This window comes from Sturnira hondurensis, unplaced genomic scaffold, assembly GCF_014824575.4.
Source record: "Sturnira hondurensis isolate 20B ecotype Veracruz unplaced genomic scaffold, ASM1482457v3 Scaffold0008151, whole genome shotgun sequence".
Classification (NCBI taxonomy): Eukaryota; Metazoa; Chordata; class Mammalia; order Chiroptera; family Phyllostomidae; genus Sturnira; species Sturnira hondurensis.
Genome location: NW_028080782.1, coordinates 341855 through 357654, shown reverse-complemented (window position 1 = coordinate 357654; position 15800 = coordinate 341855). Strand labels below are relative to the sequence as shown.

Sequence of the window (15800 nt, the reverse complement as noted above, 5' to 3'; positions counted from 1 at the left end):
TCAGAAGATCACCCCCTTCAGGGTGTTGCCGCTGGACAACACAGATCCAACTGCATTCAACCCCAGAAAATTTGGTCAGCCAGGTTCATCACAACCATATGGCAGGGGTGGCCAGTTAACCAAAGGATAAGAGATGCTGTAGTCAAAAGGAGGCAAGGAACAATGGCAGGAAAATCTCAGACATTCCACACAGATATGTCCCCTAAAGCAAGGGACATAAAGGAAAGAATAAACAAATGGGACCACATCAAATTAAAAACATGCATAGCTAAAGAAAGCAGCATTAAAATGAAAAGAGCCAATTGTATGGGAAAATATATTTGCCAATGACACCTCAGACAAGGGCTTGATCTCCAAATATATAAAGAACTCACACAACTCCACTCCAGGAAGACAAAAAATGGGCAAAGACTTGAACAGACATTTCTCTAAAGAGGACATACAGAGGATCCAGAGACATGAAAAGATGCTCAGCATCACTAGCCATCAGAGATATAAATTAAAACCACAATGAGATACCACCTCACACTGGTCAGAGTGGCCAACATAAACAAATCAATAAACAACAAGTGTTGGAGAGGATGCAGAGAAAAGGGAACCCTAGTGCACTGCTGGTGGGAATGCAGACTGATGCAGCCACTGTGGGAGATAGTGTGGAATTTCCTCAGAAAAGTAAAAATGGACCTGCCATTTGACCCAGCAATTCTGGTGCTGGGAGTATACCCTAAGAACCCTGAAACACCAATTCAAAAGAACCTATGCACCCCAATGTTCATAGCAGCATAATTTGCAATAGCCAAGTGCCCATCAGCAAACAAGTGGATCAAAAAACTATGGTATATTTACACAATGGAATTCTATGTAGCAGAGAGAAAGGAGTTTGTACTCTCTGCAACAGCATGGATGGAACCGGAGAGCATTATGCTAAGTGAAATAAGGCAGGTGGCGAGGGACAAATACCATATGATCTCACCTTTACCTGGAACATAATCAACAAAAGAAAAAAGCAAGCAAAATATAACCAGAGTCACTGAAATTAAGATTTCCCCTCTGGCAATCTAACAATAGCCAGAGGGGAGGAGGGAAGGGACAGTGGGGAGAAGGGTTTTCAGGAACTACTAGAAAGGACAAGTGGACAAAACCAAGGGGGAGGATGGAAACAAGGGAGGGAGGTGGGTCTGAAGGGGGTGGGGAGAAAATACGGACAACTGTAATTGAACAATAAAATAATTGAAATTAAAAAATTAAAATTAAAATAAAAAAAAACAAGGAAAACCAGGAAGAGAAAAACAGAGAAGTACATAATTTAGGTTTTATTTTTGATATTACAATTAATGAGTTTATACTAGAATACAGGTCTGAAAATTTTTCTCATTTTGGATAGCAGAGTTGCCTTTCTATGCCTCTATACACATTTATATATTTTTTTAAACAACTGTATAATTCTATCGACTAAGAACAATAATTACCCATTATCCTAATAGTTTGCCACTTAAATTTTTTTGGCCGTTATATAATTACCCACCTTTGCACACTTTGGTTTCTGAGGAATATTGATTCAATATACACTGTACACATATGGCAACTTATATAAGTGACAATGGCATTGTCTTTTCACACATTCACCAAAACTATTATTACTCTTCTGTGATTTAAAATCAATTTATTGGGGAAAAGTAGATATATCATCACTTTTATTTGACATTTTTCTTATTACTAGTGGTATTGGGTAATTTTCATTAGCTGTTTTTATTTCATCTTGTTTGAACCGGCTGTTAGCTTTGTCTATTTTAATAATGAGTTGCAGATGTTAGTATTACTGATTTGATCAGGGTTTTCCCTTATTAGTTGCAAACGATTTCTTTCAGCCTCTCGTTTGTCTATTAACTTGGACTCTGATGTGAACCACCTAAAAATCATCTCCTGGGTTATGTGCAGTGCTTAAGAAGGTATGTTTTAAGCAAAGACTGTAGTCTGTTTGTCTTGCACGTTTATATCTTACACATCCATCTTCAATCTTCTAGAGCTTCACTAGTGTGCCAGGGAGGCGTCTGTCTCTCCAGAGAGCTGAGTGTCCCACAGCCATCTGATCACTGTTTTCCCCAACGCAACGAAGAATCCCTTTTTATCATGTATAAGGAGAGTTATGTAAACCCCCCACACACTCTGGACGAGCCTGCCCATCTGGCTTCCATGCCAAAGTAAAGAGGGAGCCCCAAAGCTCTGGTCCCTCACACGGCCCTCCGTGCTGCCGTCAGCAGCAGTCACGATGGAACCCAGGGGCCCTGATGCGCCAGGTGAGAGTACTCCAGGGTGGGGGGAACTACTGAAGGACATGGGGTTTCTTTCCGGGTGATGAAAATATTCAGAAATTAACTGTGGTGATGGTTACGCAACTCTGAACATAAGTCGTTGAATTGTATACTTCAAATAGCTCAACTGTATGGTTGTGAGTTACATCTCAGTGAGGCTAAACCACCACTACTAAAGAGGGAACAGAACTCCCATGACCCTTGTTAAACCATGAATTCTCTCTTCCTGCACCACTCAAAGTGTCCTAACTATCTGCTTTGGGGCCATTGTGACTATTCTCATTATGCCCTTTGTGTCCAAAACTTCCCTCTCCCCTGCCTCTAATGCCCACATGTTCTGGGGGGTAGTTAGGCATTCCTTCCACAACTTCTAGCTCCTTCTCTTTTTAAAAAGATTTATTTATTTTTTTAGAGAGGGGAAGTGAGGAGAAAGAAGAAAAACATCAATGTGTGGTTACCTCTTGAGCGCCTCCTACTAGGGACCTGGCCTGCAACCCAGGGATGTGCCCTGACTGGGAATGAAACGTGACCCCTGGTTCACAGGCTGGCACTGAATCCACTGAGCCACACCAGCCAGGGCCCTAGCTCCTTCTTTAGATCATTTCTCACGATGGTACATATCACATACTTACCACGTCATGTGTATTTCAGTTTTTTCTGTCTTCTCCCATTTGATTCTTCACACATTTTCCACCCTGCTGTATCCTCAGCACCTAAAACAGTGCCTAGCACATCACTAAGAGCTCAATTAACAATTAAATGAGTAATACAATACATTAGCTACATACTACTATATTCCTTGCTATATCACAATTCTACAGAAAGTCAGAACTGTCTTGTCAGCTTAAAAATATATTGGGATTTTGCCCTGGCTGGTGTGACTCAATAGTTGAGCACTGGACTGCAAACCAAAGGGTCACCGGTTCAATTCCCACTCTAGGGCACAAGCCTGGGTTGCAGGTCAGGTCCCCAGGAGGGGGCGCTCAAGAGGCAATCACACATTGATGTTTCTCTTTTCCTCCCTCCCTTCCCTTCTCTAAAAATAAATTAATAAAACCTTAAAAAATAAATTAAAAATATATATTGGGATTTTTATTGGAACATCAATGAATTTACATCTTTGGCCAGACGGAGTCTTTCTATAGACAGACACATCTACTTTTGAAGTAAGTTTAACTACATTTTAACATGTACATTTATAAGCTATTTGTAGTATGTTTTGTTTTGGTGTCAGTCTTTAGTTTCATGCAACAAGATGGGAAGCCTTATTTTATGCTCTAGAACAATGTAAGTATCTCAGAAATTGTCTGTGGTGCATTTCTACAGGTCAAAGTGCTGAACTACCTTTTTCAGTTTATTTCATGGCTATAAATCTGTTTTCTAGTTTGAGTGTTTTTAATATTGTCCCTGGCTAGTTGTACATTCTACCAAATGCTTCTGTCCTAATTGGCCTATTTTCACTCAAGTGCTAGGTGAAGAGAGTTCCTCATCAAGAATGCTATGTGTCCTCATATTTATTCATGCAGAGGGAGCAGTAAGCCACCATGGTACTGGCGCATCAGAATCTTTCCATTTGGAATGTGTTTGTCTTTCACACCTGCAGCAGAGTAAAGAGTCCTCTGTCTGCTGTAAAATACACAGGTTTCTTAATCCTCAGCTACTGGTTTCATTTCACTTGTGGCTGAACATGACTGTTAGGCAACCAGCCCTAATCTTAATGGCACTAATTATATGCTAAGGAGTAACTGGATTTTGTAACATAGTCTTCAAAACGTGTTTTGTATTGAAAAGTAACATGAATGCAGATTTTTATTTTTAAGAGATTAAGCTGGCTACAGTTTAAATTATGCACTTGAGGGCAGCAAGAGGGAAAATGGCAGTAACGCTATTGCAAAAATCTTGGACTGTGATGATGGGACACAGACTGGGGGAAAGTGGATTGACGCTAGAGGTGTTTGGGAGATTGAATCTAGAGGACTTGGTGGTACGGGGGTGAGGAGGAGGGAAGCACTGAGGACGACTCTCCAGTGTGAACTCGCTGATGATGAGCTAGATGTACACTCTGCCTGAAAGCCTTTCCACATGCTTTACATCCATAGGGCCTTTCTCCGGTATGGATCCTCCGATGCAGCGTAAGATGGGCAATCTGGCTGAAGGCCTTGCTGCATTCCTCGCACTCGTAAGGTTTTTCTCCTGTGTGAACTCTTTGATGCAGGGTGAGGGATTTACGATGGCTAAAGGTTTTCCCACATATGTTACATTCATAAGGTTTCTCTCCTGTATGGCATCTCTGGTGACAAATCAGGGATGCCCTCTGCCTGAACGCCTTCCCACAGTCGAGGCATTCATACGGTCTTTTTCCAGTGTGGAGTCTCTGATGTTGAACAAGATAGGAGCCATCACCAAAGGCCTTTCCACACTCAGTGCATTCATAAGGCTTCTCACCAGTATGAACCCGCTGGTGTTGAACAAGGTGCGCGATTTGACTGAAGGCCTTACCACATTCCTTACATTCGTAAGGTTTCTCTCCAGTGTGTATTTTCTGATGCTGAGCAAGATGTGCATTCTGGGTGAAGGTTTTGCTGCACTCCTTACATTCATAAGGTTTCTCCCCAGTGTGAACTCTCTGATGATGAGCGAGGTGTGTGCTCTGCCGAAAGGCTTTCCCACAGTCCTTGCATTCATAGGGTTTCTCTCCGGTGTGAACTCTTTGATGCAGAGTAAGAGAGCCACGGTGGCTGAAGGCTTTCTCACAGAGCGCACATTCGTAAGGCTTCTCTCCCGTGTGAATTCTCTGATGCACAGTCAGGGATGAGCCGTGGCTAAAGGCCTTCCCACACACATGGCATTTATAAGGTCTCTCTCCAGTGTGGATCCTCTTATGCTGAATAAGTCCTATGTGATCTGTGAAGGCCTTCCCGCAATCGATACAGTCAAAGGGTTTCTCCCCAGTGTGATAATATCTCCGATGTCGTATGAGGGAAGCATTCTGCCGGAATGCTTTCCCACAGTCCACACACTCATAGGGTCTTTTTCCAGTGTGAATTCTTCGATGGTGAGCCAGGGAGGAACAATCACTAAAGGCCTTCCCACATTCAACACATTCATAGGGTTTCTCTCCAGTGTGGACCCTCTGATGTTGAGCAAGGTGCGCAAGCTGGCTGAAGGCTTTAGTGCACTGACGACACTGATATGGCTTCTCTCCAGTGTGAACTCTCTGATGTTGGATGAGATGAGCGTTCTGGCTGAAGGCCTTCCCACATTCAGTGCATTCAAAGGGTTTTTCTCCCGTGTGTATTCTCTGGTGCTGAGCAAGGTGGGCGCTCTGGCTAAAGGCTTTCCCACACTCAGTACATTCATAGGGTTTCTCTCCAGTATGAACTCTTTGATGAAGAGTAAGGGTTGAGATTTTGCTGAAAGTTTTGTCACAGTCTTTACATTTCAGAAGTTTCTTTTCTCCATAGACTTGCTTGTGTTTTTTGACAAATGAATGCGTTTTTAGGCTTTCCTTATTTGTGTTGAAATTGCATATTCTCTCTTCAATGGGGAATATGTGTTTTATATAAGATAATGTATTCAGGTGACAAATTGTCCTGGATTTGTTAAAGTGGCCCTTTTTCTCGATAAGTGCATCTATATGACTGACTATCTCTTGCTTAAAATGTGGCTGCTGACTTAGCAGCTCCTTCTCTGATAGTTCTTCACCCTTCTTGTTTTCCCCTAATGTGGAACATTCAAGGTTATCATAGCTTGTAAGTCTTCCCATTATCATTACCTGGGATAATTTTTCTTCATAAACGTCCTGGTTTTGAGATAACTCTTTGGTCATCCACATATACTCCAAGTCTGAAAGATATTAAGAAAGCAAATGCCTTCTTTATTTAATGCTAGAAGAATGGAAACTTCCCAAAGGAAAACAGGTGAATCACACAGTTACTGAACCCACAGAGGTTAATGTTTTTGACAGCTCTTAGATGAAGTTAGGCAATGCAGTCTAATTTTACATATCTGGAATAAAGCCTCCTTATCTAAGGTATATTATTTCAACATGACTTTTAATTTAAGATTTTATAGCAATACTCATAATTGAGATTTTTCTGTAATTTTCTTCTTGGGTGCTATTTTGGTTAAGATTGTGGTATTAAGCCCTGGCTGGTGTAGCTCAGTGGATTGAGCACAGGCCTGCGAACCACATGATCACAGTTCGATTCCCAGTCAGGGCACATGCCTGGGTTGCAGGCCAGTTCCCAGCAGGGGACTCATGAGAGGCAACCATGCATTGATGTTCTCTCCCTCTCTCCTTTCCTTCCCCTCTAAAGATAAATAAATAATATCTTTAAAAAAAGATTTTGGTATTAAAAGTTATGCTGTCTTTATTTTTTCAAAGTTCTTATTCTCTGTCACAAAATATTTTAACTAACATTGATGATATTTTTCCTTAAAGGTTTTACAGTATTTATTTGTGTAACTATTTGGAGTATTTGCTTTTTGTGGGAGGCAGTTCTTAGATAACTCTCTACATTTCTTAAATTGTAACTGGTCTGTTGAAATTCCCTCTCTTGTGTGGTATCAGTTGTGGTCACTTATAATCTCCTAAAATACTACCTATTTAATCTAAGTTTTGTTTTGTTTTTAAATTTTCACCTAAGGTTGTATTTTATTGATTTTAGAGAGAGGAAGGGACAGAAGAGGAAAGTGAGAGAGAAAGAGAGACAGAGAAATGTCAATGTGAGAGAGAAACATTGATTGGCTGCTTCCTGTATGCTCTCAACTGGAGATTGAACCCACAACCTAGGTATGTGCCTTGACCGGGGATCAAACCCACAATTTCTTGGTGTACAGGATAACATTCCAACCAACTTTGCCACCCAGCCAGGGAAGAAAAGTTTTAAACAAGTTCAGAAAACAATATACCAATTTGTCTAAAGAATTCAGAAATGTTGGGAGTCAGAATGATTATGACAATATGGTTCTTGACAAAAATAGGTCAACATAAGTGGAACAGAATTCAGAAACAGATTATGGAATCTGTAGGAAATCATAAAGGTAGAGGTAGTACAACAAAGCAGTGAAGAACAGAAGAAGCACTTTTAAAAACAGAATAAGATGTTTCAATTTGGGAAGGATTTTGAGAGATGTTTTCCAACATGTCTTAGAGAGAAGAAACATTTTAAATTTATTATTTAAAAATTTTATTTACTTATTTATTTTTAGAGAGGGGGAAGGGAGGAAGAAGGAGAGAAACATCAATGTGCGAGAGCTACATAGATTGGTTGCCTCTCACATGCCCCCAGCTGGGGACCTGGCCTGCAACTCAGGCATGTGCCAACTGGGAACAGAACCAGCTCCTTTGGTTCGTAGGCTGGCACTCAATCCACTGAGCCACATCAGCCAGGGCTAAATTTATTATAATTTTTTATTGATTGATTTCAGAGAGAGACAGACAGACAGACAGACAGTGATTTGTTGTTCCACTTATTGTTGCATTCATTGGTTGCTTCTTGTATGTGCCCTGACTGGATCAAACCTGCAACCCCGGCATATCAGGATGACTCTCCAACCCACTGAGATACCCAGCCAGGACTGGATAAAAACATTTTGAGACTAGTTTTCCAGCTCTAGTAATCCTGTACTTACCTGGGCACAGGCCTCCTGTCACCTCTCCATTCATCACCCAGGGCTCTTTATCTCGCTCCAATAAGGAGATCATATCTGGTTTAGACAGGCAAAGACCTGCACATAAAATAAAAAAATTGGTTATGCTGTGGCTATTCTAGAACTATAGCTTAGTTCAAACGGGATTGAGAGAAGAGGGATGTTGTAGGAAAATGCTGATAAAGGCATGCAAGATGATGGAGGTGGAAAGATTCCTATGGGGAGGTGAAGGAGGCAGATACTCTTACCCACTGAAACCAGGTTCTTGTAGTTTTCCAACATCACCTTCTTGTACAATGTCCTTTGAGCAAGATTCAGCCATTCCCACTCATCTTGGGAGAAGACTATGGCCACATCTGTGAAAGTCACTAAATCCTGAAATGACACAAATATAATCTTGCTCAGTCAGTATTCATGTCTGTTCTTAGCTGGCTCTAGGGTAAAGGATTATGCTGCCCACACTCTGGGGGTAAAAAGCCATGTGTGTAAGTAATTGTACTGTGGGGTTCACTGATCCAGGTGTGGTGGTTAGTTACTAGACAACTTTTCTGCCTAAGGAAAAATAAAAAATAAGAGAGACACTCTTATAAATGCTCAGCATTTACAGTCCTATGAAATTTATGAGCACTTATTTTTTTAAAAGTTGACTGCATTCAAAACAATATTATCAAGTATTAAATTATTTTATCTATTCAGGAGGTCCATCACCTTTCTATGTGGAGAAAATAAAGGGCTCTGGGAACACCTAAAGGAAGGATGCTGACATGATGAACACTGATTTCAATCTACACAACATATTCTAAGAAATCTTAGTGTTCTTCGGGTGTTATGAGGTGTACTTAAAGAAAATGAAAGTGAAAATGCCTAACAACATTCTTTTATTTTGAAATAACAATATATTTGAATTTCAAGAGAAGAACACATTTGGGAAGTTGTTTTTTGATGATCTGCCAAGAAGTATCAGGAGATCATATGAAGTAAGCACATCAGCCAATGTGTGTTTTCTTCTTACATGGGCTGAATTTTTGAGCCAGCTAGAAAGTGGTACCAATCATCCATCCACTCCATGGCTGCTGGCAAATTTTCCATTCCTTACTCTGTTATTTCACTTATATCAACACCTAAGAATAGAAAGTCAGATTATTTAAAAAAAATTCAGACTCTGGTACTGACTAGCTGAGTAATCTTGGCTATATTAATTAACTCCCTTGTGCCTTGGTTTATCCACCTGGAAAATGGGAATAATTCTAGCATCTCTCTCACAGCAGCATTGTGAAAATTAAATAGAGTTACAGGCTTTGGATGGAGGAGGGATGGGAGAGAATTTAAAGGAGGAGGAGGACAAAAAAGGGAAACATTTGGTTTAATACTTAACAAAAGTTTTACTTATATTTTGCCTAATTACAGAATACTACAGTAGTTAAAAACACAGTCTCTAAAGCCAGACCACCTATGTTCCAAATCCTATTCTGTTATCTTTATTAATTAGCCTTTTTAAAAAAAGATTTTATTTACTTTTACACTTGATCTCAGCCAAAAGGCCGAGAAGTGATTGATTTATTTATGTTTAGAGAGAGGAGAAGGGAGGGAAAAAGAGAGGGGGAGAAGCATCAATGCGTGAGAAATACATTAATCAGTTGCCTCTTACATGCCCTCAACTGGGGACCTGCACCCCAGGCATGTGCCGACCAGGAATCGAACTGGCGACCTTTCAGCTCATGAGCAGCACTCAGTCCACTCTGCCACACCAGCCAGGGCAGAGAAAGTTGTTTTAAAAGGAAGATTTCTGCCCCTGCTCTCTGAGCATTAGATCCCTTTTCCATGACCTGGGTCTGAATCTAAAGGTTTCTCCTGTAGTTCTTTCTATCTGGGCCAATATGCACTTCTGGCTTTTATGCTAGAAGATACTGGGAGGGGGAAAATCGGTACACATACTACATGTTTGGTGGTACTCCGTATTTTGTGCTCTTCTTCTAATTTACTGCTACTGTGTATTTTTTAGAGATCCCAAACCGCTGCTCCAGACACCCTCTTCTGGTTGTACAGCAGCATTCAGTGGGAAAGGCGGGGTGCGCTTGCTCAGTCCATCTCACCCAGAACCAGGACTTGCCCTAAGTCAGTGTAAATGATTATTTTTAAAGTTAGTATCTCACTGGAAATAAAAATCCTCATGTGCAGTGCTTCTTCTGCATCAAACATCATATTGCAGTTCTTCAGCTAATATGTGTGTGTGTATGTGTATGAAAAACCACATCATGGGCATAGAGGCAAACAGCGGCACATATAGCTAATGCTTATAAAGTACTTAGCACGAGGCCTGGCTGGTGTAGCTCAGTGGATTGAGCGCGGGCCTGTGAACCACACGATCGTGGTTCGATTCCAAGTCAGGGCACATGCCTGGGTTGCAGGCCAGTTCCCGGTTCCTGGCAGGGGACGCATGAGAGGCAACCATACATTGATATATCTATCTATCTCTCTCTCTCTCTCTCTCCCCTTCCCTTCCCCTCTAAGATATATAAATAAAATCTTTAAAAAAAAGTACTTAGTATGTGCCAGACACTTCTCTACACACTTATAATATATTAACTCATTAATCCTCACAATAGTCCTATAATGTAGTACTATTATTATTATTTCCATTTTATGATTGAGAAAACTGAAATTAAGGTGATATATTAAGGTAGTATAATTAAGGTGATAATTAAGGTAGTATATAGTGGATCTAGAATTTGTAGTGTGGTTCCAGAGTCCATGTTACTAACCTTAATGCCATACTTTGACACTCTTAAAATGTTTCCCTCACACTAGGATTTTAGGTCATCATAAATTAAAATTTGATTTTCTTCACTCAGAAAAATAGTAGGATAATGGGATTATCTGTTTATTTTCTGAAATTTGTGGTATCAAACACTTAGGAAAAAGAAGAAAAGAAAAAAAAGAAGGAAAAAGAAAAAATGTTTCCCTCTGACAATGATAATGCTTTTGTTTAAAATGTTTAAATGCTCTAAGAAGTAAGTTCCCTTGGTAGTACATGGTTTTGGCATTATATCTGGTAAGAAAAGGTGTTTGGCTTTGGTGTAAGTAGCTTCTTGTGACTTTGATATAAAATGAAAGCAATTTTTACTGTTCTAAGATTTTTTTCCTCATATGAGGACATTTTTTTTTCATTGCTTTTAGAGAGAGAAACATGGATGCCAGAGAGAAGCACTGATCGGTGTCCTCCTGTAAACACCCAGACTGAGGACCGAACTCACAACCTTTTGGTTATGGAACAATGCTCCAGGCAACTGAGCTGCACTGGCCAGGGCCTAGGTTATCCTTGATCTCCTCTACTTCCTTCAAGAAGCAACTCAGGGACCACTTCTTCAGGGACCGCTTGTGATTCAAGTTCTCCCAACCTCTCCCCAAGGAGGGAAAATGGAGGTAAAATAAGTAGATTTCCTCTTGCCCCACTGTGGCCTGTCACAACGCTTCACCAGTCCAGAGGGAGGGGCACATTTCTCTATGCAATCAGAGGTGCTCATATGGGCTATTAGTGACCTTTCTCCACTGCTCCACAGGAAGTCTACTCTCCAGTGCAGCACTAGGCACCTTGTATAAATAAGTGGTCGCTGACTTTTCATTTCTTCAACAGATGGCAAGTCTCTGAGAGCCAAGAACTAGGCAGATCCCCAGTTCCTTCTCAAATTTCCTCAAAGGACTTTCTACATAGTCATATTTTTACAAAAAGACTGAACACAAGAGAAGGGCCCAGGTAGGTCATTTTTTGAACGAAGAATAAACACTAAATAGGAAGAGGAGGAAGCTCTGAGATGACACTGGGTTGTGAGTCTGTCCCTGTGACCACACCACTCATCAGAAAGGGAGAAAACAGAAATCAGGCCCCAGGGTGGTACTATCAGGCAGGCAATTTTCAGAATAAAACATTACCAAATCCTGAAAAAAAAAACCTATTATAAGGAGGAAAGAGGGTATACTAACTCACCAGGGACATGACTTTAAGAAGTTCAATTCCCATCACCCCCTCCTCTTCCTGGCTCCTCATTTGAAGGGCTTTACCTGAGAGGGCAGAGCTGGAGGAGGAGAAAGGAGTAGTGAGAGACCAAGCAACTCTAAGAATCGTAGCCTAGAAACTCCTTCCTTCAGCTGCCTCTGTTTTCACTCTCACTCCCACCCAACCTCCCCCCAGTCCAGGCACTTGCTGGGGGTCCTGCAATTTATAGCTGGGGTTCTCTGCTCTGCTCTGGGTTTTCAGGCTGAGCACTTCTCCTTCTCCCAAAGCCACCCATTAGTTAACAACAGAGATATATCAGGTGGGCTGCATATATTAATACTCTGATTTAACCTTCACAATCTTCAGTGAAAATAGGAAATACTATCACCACTTCCCACATGAAAGCTCTGGGAAGTGAAGTCTTCTGCACAAGATACATGGCTTGTAAATAATGGAGCCTAGTCACCAACCCAGGTCTGCCTGACTCTATCACCCAAGTTATTTCCTCAAGCAGACACCAGAATACAACAGAAAATATGCCCCCAGTGCAACTAACAAGCTGGGATTTGTATAGATTCTATGAGACTTAGGGAAAAAAAACATCTTCCCCCAAAAGAGTCTATGTGGCTTGCAGATCACTGGACCAAAAAACTATCAGCAGACCCAGGTTCTCATTTTGTATCGTGACAAATAGTAATTTTTAAAAAGTACTGCCTTGGTCAGGTGGCTGAGTTGGAGCTTTGTCCCATACACCAAAAGACTGCAGGTTTGATTCCCGGTTGGGCACATACCTAGGTTGTGGGTTTGATGCCCCTGTCAGGGTGTGTACTGGAGGCAACCAATTGAATTTTGCTCTCACATTGATATTTCTGTCTCCCTTCCCCTCTTTCTAAAATCAATAAACATATCCTCAGGAGAGAATTATAGAAATAAAAAAGTCCCTTGTGCCCTCTAAGCCAAGTTTCCTCCATCAGGAAAAAGTTCTGACGTAATTGTGGTTTCTTTCCTCTAAACACTGCTTTCTGAAAGCATGATTATAATAGTAATATTGGGGTTGCCAAAAAGTCCATTGTTTTTTCTGTTAAATAAAAGACACAATTTTCACTTTCACCAATAACTTTACTGATTTAGATACTTTGAGTGTATCAGCTGTCTCCTGCTACTGACTTCTAGTGGGGAGAGGCCAGGGGCGCTGCTAAACATCTCCCAATGCATAAGACAGCCCCACAGCAAAGAATTATTTGGCCAAAATGTCAATAGTACCAAGAAACTTTGCAAACCACTTTCGATATGTTTGATCAGTCATAGCACCTTCTCCATATACTGCGCAAATAGTTTTTTTGTGTTTTAGTTGCGTTTTTACCTTTTTTTAAAAAAGATTTTGCTTCTTTTCAGAGTGAGGGGAAGGGAAGGAGAAAGAAAGAGAGGAAGAGAAACAAAGATGTGTGAGAGAAACATGGATTGGTTGCCTCTCTCATATCTCTATCAGGGAACCTGGCCCACAATCCAGGCATGTACCCTGTCTAGGAATTGGAGTGGCAATTTTTTGGTTCACAGGCCAGCACTCAATCCACTGAACCACACCAGTCAAGGCTTACCTTTTTTGAAAAAATAAAACATAATATGCCCAAAATACTGCATATCTTCTTCCATTTTCAATATTAAAATGGCTGTACAAAAATTCACCAATTTTGGTAAGGTTTTTTTTTCTTTTTTAATGCATGCTGCTATGACAGCTGTCACAATACAAACAAAATTATTTTGAATGAAGTTAAAGACAACTAAGCACTACTAGAGCCATCATAAGAAAAAAAATATAACAGACCTTTTGGCCAACCCAATAAGAAGGGACACCTATAGAGCAGTTACTATGTGGCAGGGGCTATATCATGTGTTTACAGGTATGGGCTTACTTAATCCTTCTAACAGTCCTATGAGCTATATCGTAGTATCATCTCCATTTTACATAAGAGACACTGGTTCAGAAAATGCAAGGAAATAAAAAGTGTAGCCCAACTTGGTAGTTCACTTGGTTAGAACAACGTCCCAGTATGCCAAGGATATGGGTTCAATTCCTGGTTGGGGAACATTAAAGAACCAACCAATGAATGTATAAATAAGTGGAAAATCTGGCTGGGCGGTTCAGTTGGTTGGAGCATCATCCTGTATACCAAAAGGTTGTGAGTTGGATCCCAGTCAGGGCACATACCTAGGTTTCAGGTGCAATCCCTGGTTGGAGCATGTATGGGAGGCAACTGATCGATGTTTCTCTCTCACATCAATGTTCCTCTTTTTCTCTAAAAAATTTAATAAAGATATCTTTGTAGCCCTGGCTGGTGTAGCTCAGTGGATTGAGCGCGGGCCTGTGAACCACACAATCGCGGTTCGATTCCCAGTCAGGGCACATGCCTGGGTTGCAGGCCAGTTCCCGGTTCCCAACGGGACAGGTGAGGCAACCATACATTGATATTTCTCTCTCTCTCTCCTTCCCTACCCTCTAAGATAGATAAATAAAATCTTTAAAAAAAGATATCTTTGTGTGTTAAAATATAAATAAATAAAATGGAACAACAAGTCTGTTTCTTTTAAAAAAATGCTCAGTGGAGGTTTTGGGGATCTACACCTTTAAAGTTACTAGCCCTCTCAGAGTAGCTCTCAATGGTCAGAAATGATTGCGAAAACCTACCTTGAGCCCCTGTGGAGGGGATTACATGAGAGCCAGTACAGAGCGGGGAGTATGGAGTCAGTGTGTCCGGATGGGAATCTTGGCTCCTCTTCCTAGTGGATGTTTGTCTTTCCTGTGCTTCACTGTCCTCATCTGTGAGGAGGAGACAAGGTAGTTTCCAGGTCACAGGTTCTGAGGTTTGGTGTTAACGCCCCCAAAAATCTCACAACTGTGTCTGACCCACAATAAGCGCATGGTAACCATTAGCAACTGTGACTGCATGTGGTGAAAGAAACAGAGAATATGGCTAAGAGCAGTACTGTTGTTTAATTTTAAAATATATGTTTGTTGAGTCTACAGAGAGAGGAAAGGGGGATAGGGAGGGAGGGAGAGAGAGAAGCATCAACTGGTTGCTTTACATATGTCCCCTGACCAGGGATGGAACCCACAACCTTTCACTGCACAGGACCAGAGTTTTAAAAAAAAATGAGCCACCAGGCAGGGCGAGAAGAACTTTTTCTCCCTTCTGCGTACTCGCTGGAGTGAGGGGTGAGGACACAGACAACTGAGAGGGAGGAACGGGAATATTTTTGTTCGTTTCTTACAAGGTAACTGAGCCATAAGACTGGGAACCTCGCCTCCACCCTAGTTTCACCCCACAGTGAAAACGGCACAGGACTCTGACACGTCAATACTGAAGCAATGCCTGAAGAGGGGATGCTGTCTCCCCAGGTCCTTGGCGAGGCCCACAAAATCTGCGGAGGGTGTGTTCGGTTAGGGGACGCCAGGCAAGTCAACATCCCTCCCCAATTTCAGCTCCTCGGACCGCCTCCAGGAGTAGCGCTCTCCACAGCCACCTGTCACTCTTACCTCAGCACTCAGTCCGTACAGCCAACGGGACGCCGCTGGGTGTTTGGCCACTCTGTCGGAACCCTGCCCCGGCCTCCCAGGTCTGGCCCACGCTGGCTCCTGGGCGGCTGAGTCTGAGGAGGGTGGTCTCCTCCTCAGGGATCCAGCTCGCAGCCGCGTCAACCCCTCAGGCCAATTCCCACCGTCCCTCACCAGCGGCTGAGACCAGCACCGAAGCAGAAACACACACCCCCCGGTTCCCCACCTGTCGCATCCTTCTTTTCTTAAATCCACGACCCTTCGCACCCGCACGCACACGCCACGC

At 41.8% G+C, this 15800-nt stretch overlaps 1 protein-coding gene and 1 non-coding gene across 2 annotated transcripts in view; one reads left to right on the top strand and one right to left on the bottom strand.

Annotated features, from left to right (window-relative positions):
* Positions 1-15800, bottom strand: part of LOC118992226 (uncharacterized) — a 47199-nt gene extending 31399 nt beyond the window's left edge. The window contains exons 1-6 of the mRNA XM_037053927.1: positions 15497-15800; positions 14648-14779; positions 11953-12040; positions 8216-8342; positions 7950-8045; positions 4285-6158 (exon numbers count right to left, since the gene is read on the bottom strand). Coding sequence (XP_036909822.1) covers positions 4285-6158; positions 7950-8045; positions 8216-8342; positions 11953-12012 — 2157 coding nt within the window. The 5' untranslated portion in view covers positions 12013-12040; positions 14648-14779; positions 15497-15800. The remainder of the gene's footprint in view (positions 1-4284; positions 6159-7949; positions 8046-8215; positions 8343-11952; positions 12041-14647; positions 14780-15496) is intronic.
* LOC118992233 (small nucleolar RNA SNORA79) lies at positions 10745-10880 on the top strand. The gene has a single exon (XR_005067603.1). It is a non-coding gene; the product is annotated as a small nucleolar RNA SNORA79 (small nucleolar RNA).